The following is a 27,283-nucleotide window of genomic DNA, read 5'->3' as shown; positions in this document are numbered from 1 at the left end:
TACGGGTTGAGCTAGAGTCCTTTATTAAAGTACAATATAGTAGGGACAATAATCTATTAAGACATCCTCTAATCCTAATAATGAAAACATACCTTCTGTATACAGAATAATACTCGTATTGTTTGTGGCAGGAGGGCAAACATCTAGTTTATCCAAAGAAGACACCAATTCACTAAATTACAAGTTAGAAAAAGAAAGTAGTAGGTCCAAAATATTTTCCTACTTACCTTATTGTTTGACTTTTAGAATTTAAAAAACAAAAATGTGGCCCTTGTCTCTTTATTATTTTTTATTTTTTTTAATGTTTATTTTTGAGAGAGCATGAGTGGGCAAGGTGCAGAGAGGGGGGAGGTGCAGGGAAGAGGTGGGGAACAGAAGATCTGAAGTGGAGGAAGATCTCTGCGCTGATAACAGAGAGCCCTACAGGGGCTCAAACTCACAAACCAAGAGATCATGACCTGAGCCAAAGTCAGACGCTCAACCGACTGAGCCACCCATGTGCCTCTGGCCCTTGTCTCTTCCAAGAGAGACTCAGTGTATTTGAAGGGCACTTACTAATCAGGAGGAAAAACTGGTCCCACAAGAGACCCTTCTGAGTGGAGCTATTCTTGAGATGCTATTACAGAGTGAACTCTCTGAAAACATCAATAGGAAAGTTCTATACTGAGCTCATGGATGAGAGAATGAATTTTAAAACCACTCTTCACTATGATGTTCATTCAGCCAGCCGACCAACTCTATCTATATGCCAGTCTCAATGAGAAAGGGGTGAGGCGCCTGGGTGGCCCAGTCGGTTGGGCATCCGACTTTGGCTCAGGTCATGATCTCATAGTTCGTGAGTTCAAGCCCCACATCGGGAGCCTGCTTCGGATTCTGTGTCTCCCTCTCTCTCTGCTCCTCCCCTGCTCATGCTCTGTCTCTCTCTCTCTCCTTCAAAACCAATTTTTAAAAAAAATTGAAAAAAAAAAAGGAAATGAGAAAGGGGTATGACAAGAAAACACCCTGTTTACCCTTCAAGCAGTTAGTTTGTTAGAAGTCATAAAAAGAAAGTAAACAGTTCAGGCACAGTGGAGGTGCTCTTCCAATTCTACCTCCTGGCTGCAGAGAAAGTTGAGAGTCCTGGTGTGTGGGCTCCATACTCTGACTAAACTAGGGGGTGAAGATTTTCCTCTTGGATGAAATGGAAGGAGGCCAGCTGGCCTAACGAACTGGGCCACCAGTCCGCCTGCCTCTCCAAACTGCTCTTCAGCCAGTTTCCCTACGTTACATCACGTCGTGGCAGCTTGAAGTCCCCAGGGAGCCGCATCCTAAAACATCACACCTTGCCTGACTGCCCTCCCCCATAAATCTCACCTGTCCCACACATCATTTTGCGGTGATGCTGCTCCCCACTAGCTGCTGTGATACACTGTGTGCTCCACATGATAACACAATATGATGTAGAGGGAAGAACATGGGAACGTGGTCCTCCGATTCCACATCCAGTTCCAGCCCTGCTCCTGGCTTTGCTCACACAAACCCCTTCTGTTCCTGAGCCTCAGTGTCCTCATTTGTAAAATGACAAGGTTGAAATGATGATCCTGAAAGTTCCTTCCAGTTTTTCTGCCATTTCTGTGTTCTCTCTCGTTTTGCATTTTATTCCCTTCCATGGGGAGAGTTTTAGTTGCTGTTCTGGGCACTCAGGAGCCGCATCGGGGGAGTAACATTTGGCTGCTTACTGCATTGACGAAGGAAATAGGTTCTGTGGAAAACGGGCTCTATCCCAGGTGCAGGGCTCAGAAAACCAGCAGGGTGCCCTGCCAAAGCCAGTCTCTGTTCTTAGTATTTTCCACAGTGACACCTTCTGGCCACAGAAGGACTGAAAGAACGAAAGGAGTAGGTTCCAACCAGGTAGGAGAGACAGAGGGTGGTGTCCACTTGCTTTGCCCTTTTCACCCCCATCCACCCATGAGCTCTATCTTCAAGCCTTGTTAGAAAAACTTGGGTTGAATTGTTTTCATTTCCATTTCATTGCATTCTATGACCCATCTTTCATATCTGTGATACAGATCCTTTTCAGTTAGATAATGCTCTGAAATTTATGAGGGCTTTCCCACACATTATCTCATTGTACTACCTAATATCTCATTGGATATTTACTACTATTTCCCTGGGTCTAAAATATTCTGAAACATCGTTTGGGGACAAGACCTAAGGAAGTAAGACTAAGGGAAGACCCAACACACAAAAAGGCAAGCTATCAAGGATCACGTTTTCACTCATTCAGTGGAATTTGAGGCAAATTATTTATACTCTCTTGGCCTCAACTTTTTCAAAGAATGAGAAGCTCAGCCCAAAAGTTCCTTCCTCCTCAAAAACTCTTCTAGGTTTACCTCAAAACATATTCCTCTCCCCAGAAGAACATGCACTGAGTCTTCCAAAATAAGATTAAAAGGTCCCATCTAAAGCAGTGGTTCTCAAATTTAGCTCCACATTTTGTTTGTTTGAGAAACGTGAAAAGGTACGGACATACTAATATCTGGAGATTGTGACTTAATTGCTTTGGAGTCTTCCGAGTGTGCCAGGTGATCTCAATGTGCGGCCACTGTGAGTCCTGTGGGATTTTCACAGTCAAACCCTAGAGCCTGGAGTTTCCCTTCCTTCTCAAGCTTCCCCAGTGGGCACTCAAACGGGCTTTTCCAGCAGCGGACTCTTCTCCATGTCCCCGTGGTCTCTCCTCACCCCTGTACTACATAATAGCACTATCTCCTCCCGCCATGTTGCAGAGACACGTAATGTAGACATGACAATGGAGCTAGAGGGACTTGCTATTAACAAATAGAGAAATAAAGATGATAAAATTGCTTAGTACATTTCATTTGTACTAAGGGAAAAAATAGCATCTTTACCCTTTGATAGAAGCTAAAGACCAGCAAAGTAAACAGGGAGGTGTTCCAAGGGCACACCTGTCTCTGCTGTCACAGAAGGATTTACACATAACAAAGTTCAAAGGGTTTCAGAGGCACTCCCTTACTGACTTCATCTGTGGGCACCATCAGGTTCCAAACGCTCTGGTTGCAAGTGAGTGATATATACATTCATCTTTTATAAAGCACTTACTTTAACATTCAAATAAATGCCAGCATTTCACCAAGGAAATAGCATCATCTCAAGAAGTTGGGACATAATTACAGTGAGCATAATGTTGTACAATGAGGTCCTGATCTTATCAACCTAGGAATAAGCCTGATTAATCAGTACACTGAGAACCAAGTGAGTGATGTTCTCTGTCACTGACCCAGCCTGGCTTATGGGAGAAACAGGAAGAACCACGAGCTCCAGCGTGAGGAGTAATGACAAGGAGGAAGTCCAGAGCACACGTCCTACGTCTTAGGATCAGAGAATTATCCTCAAGGCCACTACTTTCAACTTTTTCTTATTTGTGTACTCATACTGTGAAACATTTTTTAGGAATCTTTGCATGAAAAGAAAAATCATAAAAGATCCATGATGTGAAGAAGTTCAGAGTCTACTGGGGAAAATGTATAAGTTCTTGCAGTCCCACAGAAAGCCCTTTGTTGCAAATTCTCATTGATTCTGGCTTCTCTAAGCCACCTCCTCTCCCAGCAGCCCGGCTCGCCTGCTCCATGAGGAGGGACAACCTGACCTGGGAAAGTGAGTTTGTCCTCCTGGGGCTCTCCAGCGACAGGCAGACCCAGGCTGGACTCTTTGTCCTGTTTGTGGCCGCCTATCTGCTGACCCTGCTAGGCAACGGGCTCGTCATCCTCCTGATCGGGCTGGACGCGCGGCTGCACCTGCCCATGTACTTCTTCCTCTGCAACCTCTCAGTGGTGGACATCTGCTACACCTCTAGTGGGGTCCCCCAGATGCTGGTGCACTTCCTCCTGGAGAAGAAGACCATCTCCTTCACCCGATGTGGGACTCAGCTCTTCTTCTCACTGGCCCTGGGGGGTACCGAGTTCCTGCTGCTGGCTGCTATGGCCTATGGCCACTACGTGGCTGTCTGTGCCCCCCTGTGCTCCACAGCAGTGGTCTCTTGGCTTATAGGCCTAGTGAGTTCCGTGGTGGAGACAGTGGTCATGATGTACCTGCCCACCCGTGGGTACATGTGCTGACCACGTGGCCCACGTGGACATCATACATACCAGGCTGTAAGGGTGGGCTTTAGCACAGTAGTGCTGCTGATGCCCAGAGCTGAATGCTGGGTAGGAACTCGGTTGTGTTACAGACAAATACAGACGAACTCCAAAGTGGAAAGAGAAGGCTGTCTTCTAAGGACAGCAAAGCTTGTACTAAGGGATAAAGCATTTGTGCAACTGTGTGTGTGTGTGTGTGTGTGTGTGTGTGTGTGTGTGTGTGTGTGGAAAATGTACTCTTTGTTTTTGAAGGCATATATAAGCAGTGACTTAAGTTCTGAAATCTTTGTAGCTCTGGCTGTTCTCAACAAGATTCAAAAGCAGTTTACACCCATCAGAAATGTTACACATCCACCGTGTGAACATGAACATATAATGCCCAAGGCCACTTTCACCACTGGCCTAAATGTCAACTTTGCCATCCACAGTCAATCACCAAACACCACTTTTATTTTATTTATTTATTTATTTATTTATTTATTTATTTATTTATTTATTTTTTATGTTTATCTTTATTTTTGAGACAGAGACAAGAACATGAGCAGGGGAGAGGCAGAGAGAGAGGGAGACACAGAATCGGAAGCAGGCTCCAGGCTCTGAGCTGTCAGCACAGAGCCCGACACGGGGCTCAAACTCAAACTGTGAGATCATGACCTGAGCTGAAGTAGTACGCTCAACTGACTGAGCCACCCAGGCACCCCACCAAACACCACTTTTAATGAACACCTCCTCCGTGCCCAGCCTGAAGCCCTTCCTCACAACACTTATCATCCCAGCCTCCTCCTCTCAAGAGCAGAGAGCATGATGGGCCTGGGACACGATGCAAGTCTCAGAAAGAAATATCAATCGGCGAATAGATTTGTGTGCCATTGGCCATGCCAGGTGCTGCAAGAGACACACGAAGTCAACAGGAGAGCCTTCCTCCCAACCTGGAGACTATTTGAAAAGATAAGAGATACGCGCCAAAAAAGAAAAAAAGAAATCACAACGTAATCCAACAATGCAAAAAACACAACTAAGGAGATATTTGCTTAATTACCAAATACAAGATGAAGGTTCAAAAAACCCATGGAATTCATAAAATTACCCCATGAAGGGGGGAAAAATCTGGGTAGTTTGCAAAGGGATTGAAGGGGAAGAAAAAATTAAATGGGGCTTTAGGAAATGGTTGAATTTGGACAGTTGAGGGAGTCCAAAGATAGGTTCATTTTTGGTGAGTGGAGGAACCATAGAAACCAAGTGAAGAGGTAGAAAAAACTGAGGTCTGTCTGGGAAAGAGTGAGCAAACCAGTTTGGTTAGAGCAAAGACTTCATTCTGAGGAGTAATGAGGCAGAAGTGAGGCTGGAAAGAGGGTTTGGTAGGGCTTTGAAAACAAGGCCAAGGAACGTGCTTTAGAGGCCGTGAAAAGATAGCAGAGTTTCTAATATGGGGCATTGACACATGTGATACGTATTCTAGAAGCTGTCCTCTTCCTCTGCACAGGACTGTTAGTCCTAAGACAAAACAAACAGCACAAACTTTGTCTTCTTTTTGTCTGACAAAGTCTCTATTTCACGCTTAACTAGAGGCAGTAAGTGAAACAATTTTTTGTAATTCAACTTCCTCTCATTTGGGCAGACTTCGCAGACCAGGTAGATAAGGCAGGTTTCAAAGACCAAAGAATTGGGAAGAATATAGACCAGAAGTTTTTTAAAGCATAAGGGAATGTTAAAAGTGAATACATCTTGAGGTTGAGACTTGAACGAAGGGTATAACTGTAAAGTGCCTTCTGCTTTCCTTTTTTTTAATATTTTTTTAATGTTTATTTTTGACAGAGAGAGAGAGAGACAGAGCATGAGCGGGGGAGGGGCAGAGAGAGAGAGAGACACAGAATCTGAAGCAGGCTCCAGGCTCCAAGCGGTCAGTACAGAGCCCGACGCGGGGCTCGAACTCAAGAACCGCAAGATCACGACCTGAGCCAAAGTCGGCCGCTCAACTGACTGAGCCATCCAGGCACCCCCTTTTATTTTTTTTTAATAAAAAGATAACCATGCCATCTGAGTAACACTCTGAAGACTGAGCAAAAATAAACAGACCTTACTTGGTGTTTCTGTAAGCGTCACCTCTGATAACAACCCTGCTTTTCTGATTTCAGGCCATGTCTCAAGAGGCAACCCTCTGGTTAGACAGGTCCCATCCTGGTTAAGGAGGGATCTGGAGTTTGCTTTTTTAACACTGACTCACAAAACAGGTATGAGCCTCACCAAAGGCACTAGCCTGGCAAAGCCTTGATACTTTATCTTTTTTAATGGCGAACAAACCAATGCATGAAGTCTAAGAGAGCAAAACCCAGTTCCAAGGTGGGAACTCTATTAGTAGAGTATTTCTAGAGTCACTCAGAGTCAAAGGAGGGAGTAAATGGGCATGAGGGAACATTGTTCTGTGGCCATTCTGAGCAGACCTGGGAATTTACATGGTAGAGGATCCCTATGGCAAGACCTCCCTGCTTTGCCAGGACAGCACTAAACTAATCTCTTCCATCTAGAACAAAAACCCTCCCTCCGTACAGCACTCTTTGCTTCACACAATCACATGACCAGGAATACCACAAGAGAGCAGAATCCTTAGCCTGGAACTCACGGACAGGTTTCCGGGTCTACAGGCACCTGGAACTGTGTGTTCAAATGACATCTCATCCACAGTGTTATCACCTCCTGAGGGAGGTTTATATGAATAGACACCTGGCCCTTGACTCCCCACAAGATCGTAAACACCATGGGGACAGAAATGACATCTACAAGGCTCACTACTTTATCTTCAGCACAGAGAGCTGCCTACAGGTAGGCACTCCAAAAATATCCGCCAATCGAATACATTCGCAAACAGTCTGCAGCCCCCAAAAGGTTAACACATCCTGACATATATTTTTTGGCATTGTGTTTTTAAATTTTACAAAATTTCTTTCATAAAACCTTTAGTAGTGAGCTGTGATATTTGCCACTGGTTAATAAGATGGGTTTTAGCTAAGCTTTGCTGATACCACAGAACTGGATTTTCCTTTAGGAAGCACTACCTACCCGAAGAGGGCTGTGGAAGGCCTAGCACATGGTCCAAGGTCCGGCAATCAATCTGATTTCTCATTGATTCAATCTGGTCTCCAGTACATTTTCTTAGTCTTTTCGTTTCTTTCCTCAATAAAACAGCTCGATATAGCAACATGACAGCACATAATATAGAATAAAGTTTAAAGATAACAGCTAATATTTAGTAACTCTTACTATTCTCTTTATGGTTTTCTTCTTTCCCCTTTATGTCTTCAAAGAAAAAACAAAATAGTTCTTTTTTTTTTTTTTTGCCTCCCTTAGCTGATGTCAAAAGCTACTTAAGTACTAAGTGAAATAAGTCCGTCAGAGAGAGACAAATAACATGAATATACTCATATGGGGAATTTAAGAAACAAAACAGTGGGCTTGAGACGGGCTCAGTGTCAGTACCCAGAGGCCGCACGGGCCGTGGATGCCCTGCACGGCAGTCGGCCACCAGGCTGCTTCTGCCCCAGCCGCGGCAACGGACCCATCATGCAGGAGGACAGCACCGCTACCAGTTCGCCTGCGACACCTGCCCCTACATGCACATCACCGGCAAGGTAAAAAATCGGAGGAATCCAAAGCTGAAATCAGCGGAGGATATGCGTGTGGAGCAGCTTCCTGGGAGAATGTTGACTCTCCTGCAGTCACATCCTAACTGCGAACACCCGTGTGCCTATTTCGTGCAGCTTCAGACCCACTCTGCAGACAAGCTGGTGACCACCTTCTACAAATGCTATGATGCTCGGTGTGGACACTGCCAGAAGAACGAAGGCCAGGCTGGCCCAGCCATGTCAGTGTCTGCTTATCTTCTCCCTCAGGTTGGATTCCCAGCCAGGAGCGTGAACTTGTGTGTCCTGAGAGTCTCTGTCAGTGTGGCAGAAAGCTAACCCAGGATGTCAGCAAATATAGCCCATCTGCCCATCAGCAGATGAGCTCATTTCAATCCAGGGAGATTTGGGGGGGAGGGGGTACCCCTAACCAAGTACAGTCTATAATGTCCTGCTCATTTATCTTTTAAATGTATGGGGTAATGACACTCTCTCACCATCAGCCCTCTTTTTTTTTTTTTAAGTTTATTTATTTATTTTGAGAGAGAGAAAGTGCACATATATGCATGAGCAGGGGATGGCAGAGAGAAGGGGAGGGAGGGAGAGGGGGAGAGGGAGAGAGGGAGAGGAAGAGGGAGGGGGGGAGAGAGAGAGAGAGAGAGAGAGACAGAGACAGAGGGAGAGAGAGAGACAGAGGGAGAGGGAGAGACAGAGGGAGAGGGAGAGACAGAGGGAGAGGGAGAGGGAGAGGGAGAGGGAGAGGGAGAGGGAGAGGGAGAGGGAGAGGGAGAGGGAGAGGGAGAGGGAGAGGGAGAGGGAGAGGGAGAGGGAGAGGGAGAGGGAGAGGGAGAGGGAGAGGGAGAGGGAGAGGGAGAGAGGGAGGGAGAGGGAATCCCAAGCAGGCTCCACACTGTCTACCAACACAGAGCCGAGGCAGGGCTCGAACTCACAAACTGTGAGACCATGACCTGAGCTGAAAATAAGAGTCGGATGCTTAATGACCTGAACCACCCAGGCGCCCTCCATCAGCCCTCTTAAACATGTACCCTGTTTGCACAACTAAAAAAAGTAAAATTTTGTAATTAAAAAAAAAAGAAACAACAAATGAACAAAGGAGTAAAAAGAGAAAGAAACAAACCAACAAACAGACTCTTAATTACAGAAAACAAACTGATGGTTACCAGAGGGGAGGTGGGGGGTAGGGGAGGTGAAGTGGGTGATGGGGACTAAGGAGGGCACTTGTTGCGATGATCACCGGGTGATGTATGGAAGATAGAACGCTATATTGTACACCTGAAGCTAATATTACACTGTGTGTTAACTAGCTGGAATTTAAATAAAAACTTAACCAAAAAAGCTACTTAACTGAACTATTCTCAGAGTCACACCCCCTAGTGAGCCTCTGGTGGCCTCCTTCAGCATCAGAGGCCCTTCTCAGTGATTTCTTAGCCACCACAGACGGTTTTTCTTTAGCTCACTCACACTTACTGTGTTGGCCTAATTTAGCAGTTAAAAAAAAATTGAAAGAATGAGAAAGAAACAAAACAAGAGGAGTCAAAGAAAGAAACAGAAACACTGGTCTTTCCTGGTGGCTAGAAACGTCCTTGCCATACTCAGGTTTCTCTACTCTTTTTGTGCTGATGCAGATACAGAGTATAATTTTTTAAATAATATTAACTATGCAACACTAGAATTACTCTTAACAAGTTACGATCAATACTAATGTGTCATGCACATATACTGCCTACATCAGTCTTCGCAATTACTCTGAGACAGCTGCTATCACCTCGGTGAATATGTCAGGAAACTAAGGCATAAAGGGTTAATTACACCTAAAAGAATTCACATCACGTTGTGTAAGACCTATATTTTAAAAAATTAAAACACTACGGAAAGTAATCAAAGAAATCTTGAATAGTTTTTTATGTTGTTTTGTTTTGGGTGGGGGGGGGGAAGAGCGTGTGGGGAGGGACACAGAGGGAGGGAGAGAATCTTAAGTAGGCTCCACACCAAACTCAGAGCCCAATTCGGGGCCCAACACGGGGCTCCGTCTCACAATCAATTGTGAGATCATGACCTGATGTCAGATCAAGAGTCAGACACTTGACCGACCGAATAAATCTTGAATAATCTTGGATAAATGGAAAAGCATACCATATTCTTGAATAGAAGACTCAACATCATGGATATGTATTTCTCCTCATGTTGAATTATACAGTTAATAGTATCCAACATAATTTTCTTAAAAAGGAATTGTTTGGGACTAGACACTACTATAGCCAAGAAAGTTAGAAAAGATTGATGAAGAAAGACTAGTTCCCCAGTCATTCAAATATCATAAACCTAAAATAGTCAAAATGCTGTGGTACTGGCACATGATTATACCAAAGTAGCAAAACAGCAAAACGGGACAGAAAGGAAATACCCCAATATATATAGGAATTTAGTCACGATAAAAGGTAACATTTTAAATCAGTGGAGATTAGATTGGGATTCTCTCTCGTGCTCTCTCTCTGCCCATCCCCTGCTTGCGCACACATGCTCTCTCTCTCTTTAAAAAAAAAAAAAAAAAAAATTAAGAGGTTAAATTGTTTTGGGATGCAAACTAAGAGAAACTCTTGAGTCTTTGTTTTTCAGAACTAGAAGTACATGTTTATTCAAATTTACATGTGACTTTGTGACTTTTGCTTAAGGAAGAAAAAAAAGTTCCAGAGACAATTTGAAAACAGAGAAAATCACAATGTGTGATTCTTAAGAAGAATAAACATGGAAAAAGTCTGGCTGCCACTGAGACTTTAGAGGGGGGAAAACTGAAAGCGGAACAGTGGAAACAATAATAAGAAAAGAGATGGGTTTGTGTGAAGAAACTTTCCAGTCTTCATAAAATTAAAACCAAATTATCCAAGTGTGCTGAAAGAAAAAGAATCCGCACAGAAGGGAGGGCTATGCGACATCACAGCCCAGACCACTGTCAGCCCCAACTACTGTCCTCCAGGGCTCCCATGGTAACCAACACATTATCCTCAAGAGACCTACTTCTTCCCCATCCACATCCCAGTTCAGCCACAGACACATTTTCTCTTCATCCCCTGGGAGGCTGTTGAGATCACATGTACTGTTAATCAGGACTCTTTAACTGGAAGCTGCCACATAACAGAGGGGACACGAAATAGAGAACAGACAAAATTTTATATTCTGAACTTCTGGACAATACTGGCTCTCTGGGACCTGTGGGCCCCCACTTGACAGTGTCCCAAGGAAGGAATCTTGCTCAGAGAATCCCCAGAGTTGACTCCCCCCCCTCTCCTTCCCAAAGGAGGAAGCCCAGAGTAGAATCCAGTAGGTACCTGCCTCGGAAGCTATCTCCGTGTTAGTGGGCACAGGTTCCGTCACCCTCCCTGAGTCTCTTCCGGGGGTCTGGGTAAGGAGACCGTGCCACCTAGGCCACCCAGAAGCCCCTGGCCAGCAGCAGCAGCTGTCTGCACACCCCTCGAAGCCTGAGGTTGCTGGAGATGAGGAAAAACGGATGGACAGACATGCACAGGTAGATTAAAATCTGCCACGGCCAGTACGGCCAGTACCAGTCACTCTCTGAGAAGAAACCTGCAGCATCGATGACCAGGGATGCGAGGGACAGAGCATCAAGAATGAGGAAGGAGACGAGCGACTTCAGAGCTCTGGTGTGAGCCTGGGCACTGGGGTCCTGTGGCCTGTGGGCGCTGAGCTGCATCCTCCCGGTGTGCCTCCTCAGAGAATTAATCAACAGCGCAACTGAGACCAGAAAAACAGAGCAAGGAACTAACAAGGTGATCAGCTTCAGGGGCAAGAAGTAGTGAACTTCCAGTGTCCTGCTCCACTGTCTGAAGGTCATGTTCCCAGGAAACTTTCTAATTAAGAATCCTTCACACACAGCACGGTTTCCCCAAAAGAAGAGCAGAGTGACGATGAAGGAGATCAGGAGAGGAGCCATGAGGAGCCAGGGCACTGACCCTGGGAACCTCCACTTGACCCAGAGGAAGGTAGGGTGGGTGAAGTCAGTGATCTTCATGCAGAAGAGGACACTGTGCCAGGAGCTGAACCAGAAGGTGGCTGAGTTCAGGAAGTCCCAATGGAGACCAAAGAACTGCCGTGCAGGACCTCTCCTGTACTCGGCCAGTAGAAGCTGTTCACCGTTCCAACCCACTGCAGGCAGAAGCGGGAGGCGCCCAAGCTCAGGAGGATCATGCCAGAGGGAGGCAGCCTCCCCCGCTGCAGCCTTTCCCTGCCCAGCACCAGCACAATGAGCCACTGGCCAGGATTCCCAGAAGGCACGGCAGGACGAAGAGCAGCATGAAGAAGGCTGAGAGCCCTGGCCGCGTTTCGGCCGCTCGGGTCACCACCCCTGTGCCTTGCGCCTTGGTCCCTGGCCTCCTCCCTACCCCCGCACACAGTCCCTCTTTAGACCTTTCCTGGGGACGTGAGAAGAGTGTCCAGGCTCTGCATCTGAGTCAGAGTTCGCTCACAAGGCGGATACTGGGGCTGCAGGGGAAAGGTGAGCTCAGCTCAGTGAGGATGCAAATTTCCCGTGGGCTCAGTTACCACGAGGCCTACCCGCTGCCCCTGATTTGCCTTGTCTGGTTTTGTCTGCATGCTACCATCATTAGCATCAATGTAGAGAGTTTTTCAGTGTCTCTGTAGCTGAATTCTATACTTCTTATTTCTCCCTTGGGAGAATATACACACCTCTCCCCATCAGATCATTCTTAAGACATGAAGCGTACAGGCAACAAGTACAGGAGACATTTAATATGGCCAAGACCTGGGCAAAACAGTGATGATAGAGAAGTCTGTCTCAGCCAAGCTTCCCTGTCACACATCCACCCTCAAATATGAGCAGTCATCCCCTTCAAGGTCAGAATCTTTGGTCCACCTTTTTACCAAACCTCTTCTTAAATCCTTCATGGACCCTGAGATATGAATGACTGATAACGGTTTAAACCAGTTTTATGTTCCAGTGAGAGAATTCATTTCCTTGCGGTTGTGGAACTAAGGGCACCTGCCTCTTGCTGGGTCTCAGTTGAAGGCTCCCTCAGATCCTGGTGGCCACTGGCTGTTTTTGCCAAGTGGGATGTTTCAACATGGCACCTTACTCCATCAAGCCAGCAAAGAGAGTGTCTAGAGGGAGCTGGCTAGCAGGATGGAGTCTTAAACAGTGTAGTACAATCACAGGAGGACATCCTATCACTTTTGCCATATTCTATCGCCTAGAAGCAAGTCGCAGTCTGCAGGGACGCTCAAATGGTGTGCGTTACAAAAAGGTACAGATACCAAAGTTGGGGGACCATCTTAGAGCCTATCTGCCACAATGAGACACCACAGCTTACAAGGCATGTGTGCTGTCCTGTCTTCCAACACCAACATTAAAAAGAGATCTCTATGAGACCACATTAAAAAGCAAAAGTATTTTTTTGGGGCTCCTGGGTGGTTCAGTCAGTTAGGCATCCAACTCTTGATTTCAGCCCAGGTCATGATCTCATGGTTTGTGAGACTGAGCCCCGCATCGGGCTCTGCGCTGACAGTGTGGAGCCTGCTTGGGATCTTCCCTCTCCCTCTCTCTCTGCCCCATCCTCCACTCACACTGTCTCAGCTTGGTCCATAGTCAAATGTTTCCTATTTAGCAGTTCAAATCTGTCCTTTCTCCACATTTGTTTGAAAAACTCAAGAGTATGTTTTTATGTAAGTGTGTCCTTTTGGATTGTGACTTTGTCATGAATCAACTAAGAAAAATAGTCATACAAATAATGTGAAAGTCGTCACTACCACAACATAAATGTATAATTATACTAAAATGAATAATCCACAACAGAGAGAGAGATCTCACTGAAGGTAGGTGAACATGCATTTTTTCTATTCTCAGATCCACGTCACTCATCCAGTTTTGACTCGTTCACTCAACAAATACTTACTGAGCACTTACACACACAGGACTCCTATTCTTGTCACCGGGAATAGAGAAGCGAACGTAAGAGGTAGGATTCCTGCTTCTGTGCAACTTACAGTCTGATGGAAGGTAACTGACAATAAGCACGTGCATGAGCAAGACACTTTCACATTGTAATCAGTGCCCTGAAGAAAACAGGAGAGGAAGACTGCTGGAGAATAGCTGGAGAGGGAGAAACTGCTCCTTCACACCCACGGGATGGGGGGCATTCTCAGGGGACACGTGGGCTGAGGGGCCCGAGCGAGTAGAGTCTTTGCCACGTACAGCTGGCTGAACTCATAATATTATCAAATCATCACTTTATTCATTCTCTCCCACCATCTCTTCTAATTTTACGCAGTGAGAGAACCTTCTCCTGCCAGAGAAAAAGAATTCCCGGAGCCACATGACTATTCACTCTTATCAACTAAGTTATCACTTCAAGTGATACCAGTCAAGTATATTCAAGATATACTTGAAGTGATATCACTTCAAGTGATACCCGAGATCACTTCAAGTCACAAAACCAACTCAGACCAGAAATGGGGCATTTCTGTCCAATATATAAAAACTACATAACAAGATGGCATTGGCTGATGCAGATGGAGAATGCAAAAGGGGCGGGAAGGGTCTTGCTTGGACTAGAACCAAAGCCTTGTGCCTTCCGGGCCTGGCACATGTTAAATGCTGATGCTCCTTCCTGGGGAACTTCAGAGCTCTGGAGGCTCCCCACTGGGCGCTCTCCCACAATTCCCTTTGATGGGGAGAAACCATCTTTATTTTGGGTGATCCCTTGGGACTCCTTCCTCAGCTCCTAGACACTTTCCCCAAAATCATTGCTGCTGGCATTTCCTCAACCCACTAGACAGCCCTATTGGTCAGACCTCAAGACACCTGCACACATATGCTCTCTCCCTTGGGGTCCAAAACTGGTACCCTAGCCCTGCCCCCACACTCCAAACGTGGCCACATTCTCCTGACTCTGCCCCAAAAGTTAGCTAGTCTGTTTGTCTCTCATTATCTTAACTACCCCCAGCAGGAACAAGACCTTACTTAGCCCACTATCCCTCCCGACTGAAGCAGTAACACGGCAAGATTTGAGAGTGGCCCCACAGAAGCTCTGGAGCACCACCAGGTTTGAGGTTAAGTCCTCCTCAGTGAAGGATGGAGTGCGTTTCATCACATAGCTTTTCCAAATATTTATTCCTCACAAAATCCTCTCTCTTCTACTCTCTAACCTTTTCATTTTATCAAAGGGTTTCAGGAGTTACAGGACAGGTTTATGCCCAGTGCCTGTGAAAACCTGAATAGTGTGAACTAGCAGCTCACTTTGAAATCTCCTATCATTAGATCTTTGCACTTGGTAGAAATGTCAACCTCTGTTTAAAAGGCAAGATCAAGAAAGTCATGTTGGTCATGGTAAGAACTTGGGATGTTATCCTCACATAATAGAAAGCCATTAGAGAGTTTTAAACAAGGGAGTAGCATGACCTAATCTGTTTTTAAACAGATCCTGTGGATCAGGACTTGGAGAATGGAAGTGGGGAAGGGCAAGGGTAGAGAAGAGCAGTCAGAGGCTACTGCATTAGACCGTGCACAAGCAGGCGCTAGCTTCTTCTCAGCTGGGAGCACTGGAAGTGGTGAGCAGGGATGAGATGCTGGCATCTTTTGAAGGCAGATTCAGTAGGATTTTCCTGATGGCGGGAGTGAGAGAGAAAAAGGAATCAAGGATGGATCCCAAATTTTTACTTCGGTCATTGGAGAATTTACGGAGCTGTCTACAGAGAGGAGTTAGACTGAGAGGGATATATTTCTGGGAGGAAGTCTGTTCTGGTCACGTGAAGTCTGAGACACCTGTTAGATCTCTAAAATGAGACATGAAGGGGACAATTAAAATAAAAGTCTGGATCTCAGAATGGCTGGAGTAACAGGTTTGGGAGCCATCAACACTCGGTATTTAGAGCCATTACATTAGATGAGATCACGTGGGAAAAGAGTGTGAACGGAGACTGGTAAGGGGCTGGAGGCGAACCCTGCACCTTCAGCCTTGAGGGGTTGGAAGTCAAAGGATCCGGCTGAGGAGACTTGGCTGAGACTGATATCCAGGAGGGATTCCGTTCTCTGAGCTCATGCTCAGGTACAGGAGGAGGAGGAAGACAACGGGGAGGAGGGCGACACAGAAATGAAAACTGTGCTGAAGAGACTTTGAAGAGACTCGAGCGTTGCAGGGGGATCTGGACCCAGGGGCTGCAAGCCGCGTGCTCTGGGGAGATGCCCTGAGGCAGATACTGTCAGCGGCTCTCACTCTGACAGGCCCTCTGGTCCGGACCCAAGCCCAGCCCAGCAGTGTTGAAACCGCGCTTTACCACCTGACAGCCTCAGCAGAGCAGCTCTATTTATCATTCATCCATTCAGCAGGTACCGTCCATCAGACACTAGGCCAGCCATGTAGGCACAAAGATAAAGATAGTCTTTGAGGGAGAAAAGATAAGTAGACATATGACAATTCCATATGGTAAATGATAAAATAATATTTACTCAGTGCTGCTATGCATCCCCATGCACTTCCAAGCGCTTTACAAATGTTAATTTTTGATACTCATAAAAACTCAATGAGTATCAAAAAAGGCGCTGGAACACTAGATATCTACATACAAAACACTGATGCTGGACACCATCCACAAAAATCAACTCAAAGTGGATCCCAGAACCAAATATAAGAGCTAAAAGTACAAAACTCTTAGAGGAAAACACAGGAGTAAATCTTCATGATCTTGGGTTAGACAAAGCCTTCTTAGGACAACAAAAGCATGAGTGACTAGGGGCTCCTGGGTGGCTCGGTCAGTTAAGCATCGACTTCAGCTCAGGTCATGATCTTGAGGTTCATGAGTTCAAGCCCCACATCAGGCTCTGTGCTGACAGCTCAGAGCCTGGAGCCTGCTTTGGATTCTCTGTCTCCCTCACCCTGCCCCTCCCCCCCCCCACTCCCCACGCTCTGTCTCTCTCTCTCTCTCAAAAATAAACGTTAAAAAAAATTTTTTTTAACAACAACAAAAAAAAGCACAAGTGACTAAAGAAACAATTGATATACTGGATTAAATCAAAGATTACAAACTGTTGTGCTTCCAAGGATACCATCAACAAAGTGAAAAAACAACTACAGAATGGGCGAAAATACCTCCAAATCATATACCTGATGAGAAACTTGCACCCAGAATATATAAAGAACACTTATAACTCAGCAATAAAATGACATAATCCAATTTAAAATGGGCAAAGGATTTGAACAGACATTTCTCCAAAGATGACAGACAAATGGCCAACAAGCACACAAAAAGATGTTCCACATTATTAGTTACTATAAAAATTCAAACTAGGAGGCACCCGGGTGGCTCAGTCAGTTGAGCATCTGACTTCAGCTCAGGTCATGATCTCATAGTTCATGGGTTCAAGCCCCACATCAGACTTGCAGCTGTCAGCACAGAGCCCGCTTAGGATCCTCTGTCCCCCTCACTCTCTGCCCCTCCCCCACTCGCACACTCATGCTCTCTCTCAAAAATAAACATTAAAAAAAATTTGCAATGGAAATCAGCCATTGCTGATTAGAGAATCTCTAGCCACCTTAATGTGCTCAGAACACTTACATTAGCCTACAGTTGGGCAAAATCATCTAACACAAAGCCTAGCTTATAACAAAGTGTTGAATATCTCATGTCATTTACTGACTACGATACTGAAAATGGAAAACAGAACGGTTATGTGGGTAGAGAATGGTTGTCAGTATTTACCGTCATGATCACGTGGCTGACTGGGAGTAGAATGCGAGTGTTCTCATTAAAGAAAGGTAACTATGTGAGGTGTTAATTAATTTGATGGTGGGAAACCCTTTCAAAGTGTATACAAATCAAACCATCACATTGTACACTTTACACATATTACAATTGTTTGTCAGCTATATACCTCAATAAAGCTGAAAACAAGACTGGAGTCAATAGAAAAGTAACCATGAATGTTAACTGAGAAATATAGAACACAATCTGATGTGTGATAACTATTATATTAGTGTTCAAATAGGTATGTGCATGAGATACAACAAACATGATTTTTTATTATAAAAGAGAGAGAACCACTAATATTTTTGATGCAAAACAGAAGAGTCATATTAAATATCCCGCAAATGTTAGAGAATCAGCAATTATGATCCCTAGATAATATATTATCCCTTAGGTAATATAATTGTCTACAGTGGTTATATACAGTAAACGTAGGGGTGCCTGGCTGGCTTAGTCAGAAGAGCAAATGACTTGATCCTGGGGTAGTGAGTTAGAGCCTCATGTTGGGTGTAGAGGTTACTTAAAAATAAAATCTTAAAAAAATAGTAAATGTAAAGTCAACATTCATGAAAGCATGAATATTATAATACATTATATATATTATACATTAATGTTAATATTATAATATTATGCAGAATAACACTGGCTGGGCATCCAGAGTAGATATGAGCCATGATTCCCTCTTTGAAGAGAGGAAACACGATGTCTAAAATGACAGTCATCACAATGTAGACTGTGAAACAATGAGCGAGGATATAAAAACACTGCCTGCAATAAAACCTTCAGAATCTGTGCCTTGTCCTTCTAGGTTCTGGGGGAAAAGCACCACTGTGGTGGAATATGGAACATCACCAAGCTTATTGTGTCATGGCTCCATTTAAAATTACAGTTAAGATTGAATATAAAATCTTGATTATTCAGCAAAATTAATGAATCAAATATTTTTATTCCTAAGATTTATGTTTTTTCATGTTTTATGCCATACTTTCCACAAAATATTTGCATATCCTAGAAAAGTGCCATCTGTGAGAACAAATGATGATTCTTCCTGAGAAATTAACAATAATTTTGTTCATTATTGAGCTACTACTGTTCATAAACTTCATAGTCTCTTGGGGTGCCTGGGTAGCTCAGTCAGTTAAGCAACCAACTCCTAGTTTCAGCTCAGGTCATGATCTCACAGTCATGGGATCAAGCCCCACATCAGGCTCTGTGCTGATAGCGGGGAACCTGCTTGGGATTCTCTCCCTCTCTGCCCCTCCCCCACTCATACTAACACTTCTCTCAAAATAAACAAATTTAAAAAAAAAACTTCACAGTCTCTTACAATAATTATTAAAAGGCTTCCTTATGTCTGCCATGGCAAAAAGATGAAATAATCATAATACATAAAAATATATATAAATTAAAACATATATATATGTATATATAAATTTATTATCCTAACTTTGTTTTTTGTGGTTTTTTTGTAGTGTTTATTTTTGAGAGAGAGACAGAGACAGAGAGACAGAGACAGAGTGAGAGCGGGGGACAAGCAGGGAGAGAAGGAGACACAGAATCGGAAGCAGGCTCCAGGCTCTGAGCTGTCAGCACAGAGCTCAACGTGCGACTTGAACTCATGGACCATGAGATCATGACCTGAGCTGAAGTCAGGCACTTAACTGACTGAGTCACCCAGGCACCCCTATCCTAACTTTGTAAAAAGTTGTTTAAATATCTGAAATATTGACATTATTTACTTTTACATATACATTTGTATAAATACAATTCTATGTGAGGAAAAATATCTAGAAGGAATAATGAGTGTTAATGATAATTATTCTCCAGATAACGAAAGTATGAGTGATTATTAAACTTCTTTATAATATTCTATAACTTTCAAGTCCCTGCAATAATCAGATATTATCAAAAAAGAACATTTAAAGTTTGAAACTAATAAATCATTTGTGATCAAAGTAAAGAAGGCTAAATAACTCTGCTTCACCTCCAACATTAAGCTCAGCTGTAAAACCGTATGATTTGAGACCAGTAAGAACTGATTGACCTGGCATAGGGCAGGGGAAAGTAGGGCAGAGCAGCAGGGCAGAACTGGTCACGGTGTTCAAGGTTCCACTGTTATACAGAGTTGTATATTGATCTTCCAAGGACTTCTCCCTGCTGCTTTCCTGAAAATCTTCTGTATAAACGTTAAGCATTTAGTTAATCGGTCCAACTAACGCTTTCAGTACCTCTGTCCCGCCCCTCCCCTGCAAACATGTACCACCACCATCAACACCAGTGCTACCATCCAACTGCCACCATCACAAGCCAAAGATCACACCCTCTTCTTTCCTACAGATAAGGAAACTGAGAACCCGGGAAGGTAACTGACTTTCCCAAGGCCACAACACAGAGGCAGAAAAGAACGAATTCTTAAATTCAGATCTTCACTCGAAGACCCTGCACCATGTTCTCCCAGAGCCCTATGTCATTGAGTTAACTGTCACCATCAGAGGTTTCATGCCTTGGAAGATTCTTAATTTCCATGCTAGAGACCAAAATTGGAATCTTAATACCTTCTACTACCCAAATCTCCATCAGGAAGAGAGTCTGTAGTAGGACACAGGGTGTGGGGCATGAACACAGTGTTAGTGTTCGGTCCTCACTCGTACCTTGGGAATCAGTGATTAGGTGGACAGTACCCTGTGATTAGGACTCCTGGAAAGCCTATTCCAAATTCCCAGGTTCTGACTCCACCGGATTCCCTAAATTCATGGCAACCATTCACAAATGTCAAGTCAGAGCAAGAGAAAAGAACTTTCTTTGAGGCTTTGGCAAATTCACTTCTCAGGGCTGGGTCACCAGTTGCTGCACCACCAGGTTGGCCAGGAAAGACTCGGATGGAATCCACAGTGGTCCCTAAAGTATGATGCTGCCAAAAGCAAGCACAAGGCTAAAAGAGACCAGTATTGTGAGCCGAAGAGCAAGTCAAAAACAGCAACCGCAGGGCTAGACCAAACTGGATAGAGCAGGCCAGCAGAGTCCTCCATGCAAAATCAATTCACTTTCCAGATGTCTCTACAAGACAGAACCTATGCAGAAGTTGAAGTCCAAGGTCTAAATGAAGCAAAGTAGCATGAATAGATAGCACAGGTAAGCAGTGGAAAACATATCAAGGTTTAATTTAGTTTTACCCAAGGAAGTAAGCTATTGATTTTAGGGTAGAGACTGCCTTGAGCTCTGTGCTTTTAAAGCCATTCTTGACGTGAGAGAATTAGAGCTTCTGATGTGCACTCCAGAGGGGAGCGTGTTCTAAGCTATGGTTCCACAACATCTGAATATCCATAGCTGAAGAAGGATGTCACATTCTCCATGGCAAAGATACTTTGCAATGTGTGTGTCTTTCACGGCTCTAGTTAAAAAAAAGAATATGCTACAAAGTTTCTGATTCTTTTACACATCAGTACCTGTACTTTTTTTGTTTGTTTGTTTTATTTATTTATTTTGAGGGAGGGAGAGAGCAGGGTAGGGGCACAGACAGGGAGAGAGAGAAACCCAAGAAGAGCCCAACGCAGGGCTCTCTCAGGAACCCTGAGATCATGACTTGTGCCAAAATCAAGAGTCAGACGCTTAACCAACTGAGCCACCCAGGTGCCCACACCTAAAAATACTTTAATTCGATGTGCCTCAGTGACTCTTCCTCACATTCAGATTCTAAAACACATCTGCTCGGTCTGAAACAGATATTTGTACATCTACATTCACTGCAGCATTATTCACAAAAGCCAAAATGTGGAAGCAACCCAAGTATCCATCAACAAACAAATAAATAAGTGAAATAGATAAATAAAATGTGGCATAGACAGACAATGAAATATTATTTTGCCTTCACAAAGATATCTGCTACAACGTGGATGAATCTTGAAGACATTATGCTAAGTGAAATAAGTCAGACGCAAAAGGGCAAGTAATGTGTGATTTCACTTAAGTGAGGTACCCCAAATAGTCCAATTCATAAAGATGAAAAGTAGAATAGTGGTTGCCAGGGGCTGGGGAGGGAGGAGGCGTGGAGAATGGGACATTTTCATGTAAGGGATAGAGTTTCAATTGGAGAGGATGAAGAGTTCTGCTGACAGATGGTGGGGATGACCGCATAACAATGTGAATGTACTTAATGCCACAGAAATGTACACTTTACAAAGGCTGAAATGGTAAACTTTGTTATGTGTGTTTTCACCACAATAAAGTATTTTCTCAAAGCATATTTTCTGGACACAGTATAAGGGCCTCATCTTTTATATACATGCTTCAATTTCAGACATTGCTCTTGATCTAATAGAAAAGTACGTTGTTCTTTTAAAGAACAAAGACTGTGTCTTCTCCAGCCCCGACATCTCCCACATAGTGGGCATTAAGGAAATATTTGCTGAATGAATGAGCTTGGTTGTTTTCCTTTTTAAAGTCATCTTCATGTGTCATCCTTCTACAAATTGCATTACTGACATATTTTGTTACAGATACTTTCAACTTTTGGGTTATTTCAGGAGACTGAGTTAGCAAGACAATATAAATTCTATGACAACAAAACCAATAATGCTTGTGTCTACCTTGGAAATGCTGAGAAGAAACATGTATGTTGTACATACAAAGGTGTTCTCAGTCTTATTCGCCGGAGCCCTGAAAGTCTGGTCTTACTACTAAGAGTTGGCGATTATTTTCCCAAAAAATAACAGATTAGTAACAACTCAGCTGCAATAACACACGTAACAAAAGATTTCAAAAACAAGTAACATGACTCAGGTTACTGACTCACATAAATACAGTCATTAGCTTTAATTTGAGAAGTGCAGCTATCGCCAGCTTCCTTATGGATTTCTCTATGACAGGACAAAGGAGATAGAACCTAAATGTTTTCCAATTCTAAGCCTTTGGACCAGCTGTTTTCCTTCTCCATTTGCAACTTTTCAGCAGTAAGGACAGCACTCCCCTTACATCTGACCCCTACAAGATTGAATGGATCCTACTGCTGGTGATGACCCACAGGGCAGTACATCCAAGGAGTTTGTCAGTAGGACAGGAAGCCACCAACTTCAGTCCTAATCTGGTAGGATACAGGAAACTATAGTCCCTCTTGGAGACAGAAATCTATATTGCTCTCAAAACTACTGCACTTTAGGGGCGCCTGGCTGGCTCAGTCAGAAGAGCGAGGGTGTGGCTGTTGATCGCAGGGTCATGAGTTCAAGAACCCCACTGACATAGTGATTACTTAAATCAATAACCTTTAAAAAGAGATTACTTAGGGGCACCTGGGTGGCACAGTCAGTAAGTGTCCCACTCTTGATTTTGGCTCAGATGGTAATCTCATGGTCATGAGATTGAGCCCCATGTTGGGCTCCAAGCTGAGTGGAGCCTGTTTGGGATTCTCTCTCTCCCTCTCTTTCTTTCAAAATAAATAAATTTAAACTTTTTAAAAAAAGTTTTTAATGTCTTATTTTTGAGAGAGAGAGAGAGAGAGAGAAACAGAGCACAAGCAGAGAAAAGGCAGAGAGAGAGGGAGACAGAATCTGAAGCAGGATCCAGGCTCTGAGGTGTCAGCACAGAGTCTAACGTAGGGCTCAAACTCAAACTGTGAGATCATGACCTGAGCTGAAGTCGGACACTTAATCGACTGAGCCACCCAGATGCCCCAAAATAAATAAACTTAAAAAAAAAAACTAAAAAGATTACTTAAATAAACTTAAAAAAAAAAAAAAACCCCACTGTACTTTAGATCTGATGTAAGTGATATAATCATCTAATGACAAAGGAGTGGTTTCTCATTAAAAAAAAAAAAAAAAATCTTGAGCAATATAGAGAATGGATACTGGATATTGTACCTTAAACAGTTTATTCAACGTCTTCTAAAAAATGTTTTATTTTTACTGGAAGAGAAATAAGAGTCCTTAAAAAACACTGCCACCCCCATAGGTCTCGGCCACCCAAACCTTGGGTTTCCATCACTGTAGTTCAGAATTCGTATTATTTATAGTTAAAAGACATGTCAGCTCAGCTTACTAAAATTCAAAATACGTTCAGCTGCTGACTGCTAAAGCCCAGTTTCCAAAGCTTTTATCTGTTACCAAGGCCGACCATCCAAACCACTGGAACTCAGATTCATTACAAGCCTGTGCCAGAGGCCAGCTGCGTGAGCAGCCACGTCCTGGCTCACTCCCTGCTACGTGATTCTGACCTGATTTCAAAGGTTCGGTTCCCTCCCAGCTCTCCTCCCACACGAGCCCTCGTTCTTGTGACTTTTTAAAATCTTGAGATTATTCCTCTTTACCTGAGTGAACCATCAGTACAGGCCATAAGTCCATAGGAATTCAGAATAGGAGACCATCAATGACACTAAGAAATGTCAAAAACAAACACTGTGATCAAAGATAGATGGAAACTGCCCAACATCTGATGTATTTGAGACACAGAAAATTTGCGGCAAAACATTATACATAGATAATGCTGGACAACGGTGTCTGATTCATTTCCATCTTAGAATTCTCTCAGTACCAAGGTCAAATATGAACTAGCAGTACTTGATAATGGTCACTTTAGCTCTTAAGTGTATCGTATTCCCGTAAATAGAGTGTGTATATTACCGGGTAGATTTCCTGAATGCTTAGATTCTACTTCCATACCCCCAATGCTCTTAGCTGGGAGATAAATACTTAGATTTCCATATCTAGATGTTCAATAAGTTCTTGTTCAAATGTCAAAGAATCCTGGCAGCAATCAGCTCTCTCTACTAACAACTGTAGAAAATGTGAAGGCTAGCTGTTGTATTAGCCAGCAAAAATCACCGAAGTGGACTGAATTGATAAGAAAATGTTCATTGCTGATCCAGTTTCCAACAGCCATAGATATTTCTACAAGCATAAAAGTGATGAATCTTTGCATTCATTAATGTAGTTCGTTATAATAAGATAATGCTTTCATGGCTTCCACAAATACTTACTGAGTGACTACCTCTTGCCAGGGGGGAACAAAACAGATAAAAATTCCTGTCCTTGTGGAGTTTATATGGTTGTGAGGAAAACACATGATATATATAAGAAAAATAGACAGTGATAATGCTGAGGAGACAAAGCAGGGCAGGGAATGGTGGCACGGAGGACAGCAGTTTACAGTGGAGATGACGATGCCTGAAGCAGTGAGGGAGTGAGCCATGCCAATATCTGGGGTAGAACATTCCAAGCAAAGAGGTCACAAATGCACAGGCTCTGAGGAAGGTGTATGCAGGGCTTATTTAAGGAACACCAGGGACGCCAAAGTGACCAGAGCAGTGTGAGAGGGGGGCGGAATAGCAGAGGCGACTATCATACCAAACAAACTCCTAAAGGGCATTCTAACTCATTATGAAAACTTAGGCTTTTTCTTGAGGTTGAAAAGGAAATGGAGAATTTTGAAAGAAACGTGATGTGACGTGACTTCTATTTTTAAAGGATCCTGCTAGCTGCCATGCTGAATACAGATGAAAGGCAAATTGAGAGTAAAAGTTGTGAAACCAGTTAGGAGGCCGAGGTAGCAATCCAAGCAAGACGTGATCGTGCCTTGCACCAGAGCAGAGGCTGTGGAGGTGGCAATAAATGGTGGAATCACAGATTCATTTCGAAAGCTGTCAACAAGTCTAACCCTGATTTTTTCAAACCCTTGTGTCAGAGGCCAACTTTCAACAGATTGTAGTCAAGGAGGAGCTGCTTTGCTACCTATGAAATCCCAACCCAGAAGCAGTTGATCTAAACATCGATTGAGCACCCGGTCAAATAGTGTGACATCAGGGTTGCTGAGTGATTGTGCGTGAAATGCAAGAAGCTTTGTCCAGAGCAACTGGAAGAATGGAGTTGCCATCCGCTGAAACAGGGCGGGGGGGAAGTGGTGAGAGCAGTATGTTGAAGTAGAAAAATATCAGGAGCTCAGCTTTGGATACTGTAACTTTGAAATGCCTATTAGACATCCATGTGGATGTCTCAAGAAGGAATATACAATGTGGATCAGAGATACAGTCTGAAGAGCAGACCACTTAGACCAAGCTCTCTGGAAGCAGAGCCTGCAGGGGGTTCTTATGCAAGTGATTTTTCAAGGACTGCTTTCCGGAGAAACCTGTAGGGAATTAAGAAACACAAGATAGGGCAGGAGACAAAACTAGACCAAAAAATACCAAGTGATTTGGGGATTAATCTAGACTTGGTTTGATATTATGGGGAGATCTGGAGTGTAAACTGCTAGAAATATAGATCCCTAAATTCTGTCAAACCTTTTTATCAATAGAGGCAACTCTTCCTCCCTTAACTGAGGAAGTCAGTCACCCCTTTCTTGCAGACGCCACAATGGGCTCCCCTCTAGTAGCTTCCTTGCAAGGCAATGCTGATCCTGCTAAAGATCCCCACCTCCCCTCACTGCTTCCAGACCTATAACCAGACTCAAGGCCCAGCAGGGTAAGACACAAATTGTGACCAGTGAGAAGGTGCGATGCACCCCAAAGTCCTAGGGAGCATCGCTGGATCAAAGGGTGCATGCACTTGTAAATCTGACAGATATTGCCAAATTGCCTGCCATAGAAATTGTACTAATCTATACTACCACCAACAATGTAGAGAGAACATATTTCCCCAATAATCTGGTAAAAAAGTGGTTTCAATGTTCAGGAGTTTTCCCAAATAGAGATCCAAAAAATGGTTATCTCAGCTGGTTTTGATCTGTATTTCTTATTATGAATGAGACTATCTTTCCTGTGTTTAAGAAACATCTGTGTTTCTCCTTTTCTGTGAATTACATATTCATAGTATTTGCCTGTTCTCTTTTTTTTTGGGGGGGGGGGCGGGGGGGGGTTGTTGATCTTTTCCCCATCATTTCTAAGAGCTCTTTGTGTTTTAGAGATTAAACTTTCATTATGAATGCAGATATTTTCCCAGCTTGTTGTATTTTTGGTAAATTTCTTATAGACTTTTACCATGGAGAATTTAAAAAAGTTTAATCAATCAATCAGTTTAAAATATTTTCCACACCCCAAGGTTTTAGTATATGTGCTGCCGAAGTGAGCACTCCATACCCACCCCAAGGTTTTAAAAAAAAAAAAAACCCTCATCTTCCCATTTTTTTTTCTAGTAGTTGTATTGTTTCATTTTTAACATTAAAACATTTGATCCATTTGGACTTCATCCTGGTATACAGCTTGAGGTATGGCAACACCTTAATTTTTTTCAGATGGCTAGCCTGTTATCTCAGTATCAGTTACTGAGTAATCCATTTTCTTCTGATCTATTACTTTTATTTGTACTCTGGAATTTAGACTAAATTCCTATATTGTATGTATTTGTTTTCTAGACTACTTATTCTACTGGGATACAGCCACAAACACTTACATTTCAAGGTTCATGCTGTAGTTCAGTGAATGATAGAGCTTGTCTATCATCACTGTTTTCTTTTTTGGCTTCTTCCAACTTCCATAATAACCTTTGAATATGTTAATCTTATTTTTATAGGTTTAAAAAGAGGCAGTAAGTTGGCATTTTTATAGGTCTAACATCAAATTAAGAAATTAACTTAAGGGGCGCCTGGGTGGCTTGGTCGGTTGAGCGTCCAACTTCGGCTCAGGTCATGATCTCACAGTCCGTGAGTTCGAGCCCCGCGTCGGGCTCTGTGCTGACAGCTCAGAGCCTGGAGCCTGTTTCCGATTCTGTGTTTCCCTCTCTCTGCCCCTCCCCTGTTCATGCTCTGTCTCTC

At 43.6% G+C, this 27,283-nt stretch overlaps 1 protein-coding gene and 1 pseudogene across 1 annotated transcript; one reads left to right on the top strand and one right to left on the bottom strand.

Annotated features, from left to right (window-relative positions):
* Positions 1-3,626: 3,626 nt before the first annotated feature.
* LOC109269190 (olfactory receptor 2F1-like) overlaps positions 3,627-27,283 on the top strand; it is a 334,098-nt pseudogene continuing 310,441 nt past the window's right edge.
* On the bottom strand, positions 10,465-12,382 carry TAS2R41 (taste 2 receptor member 41). Its single transcript, XM_053897851.1, is given in 4 exon segments — positions 10,465-11,905; positions 11,908-12,036; positions 12,039-12,201; positions 12,344-12,382. Coding segments are annotated over 4 exon segments (1,044 nt in total). The 3' UTR covers positions 10,465-11,192.

The sequence above is a fragment of the Panthera pardus genome, unplaced genomic scaffold (genome assembly GCF_024362965.1).
Source record: "Panthera pardus isolate Hobbes unplaced genomic scaffold, ASM2436296v1 HiC_scaffold_8, whole genome shotgun sequence".
NCBI classification, from domain to species: Eukaryota; Metazoa; Chordata; class Mammalia; order Carnivora; family Felidae; genus Panthera; species Panthera pardus.
The sequence above is the reverse complement of the archived record's forward strand: the minus strand, read 5'-3'. Positions and strand labels throughout refer to the sequence as shown.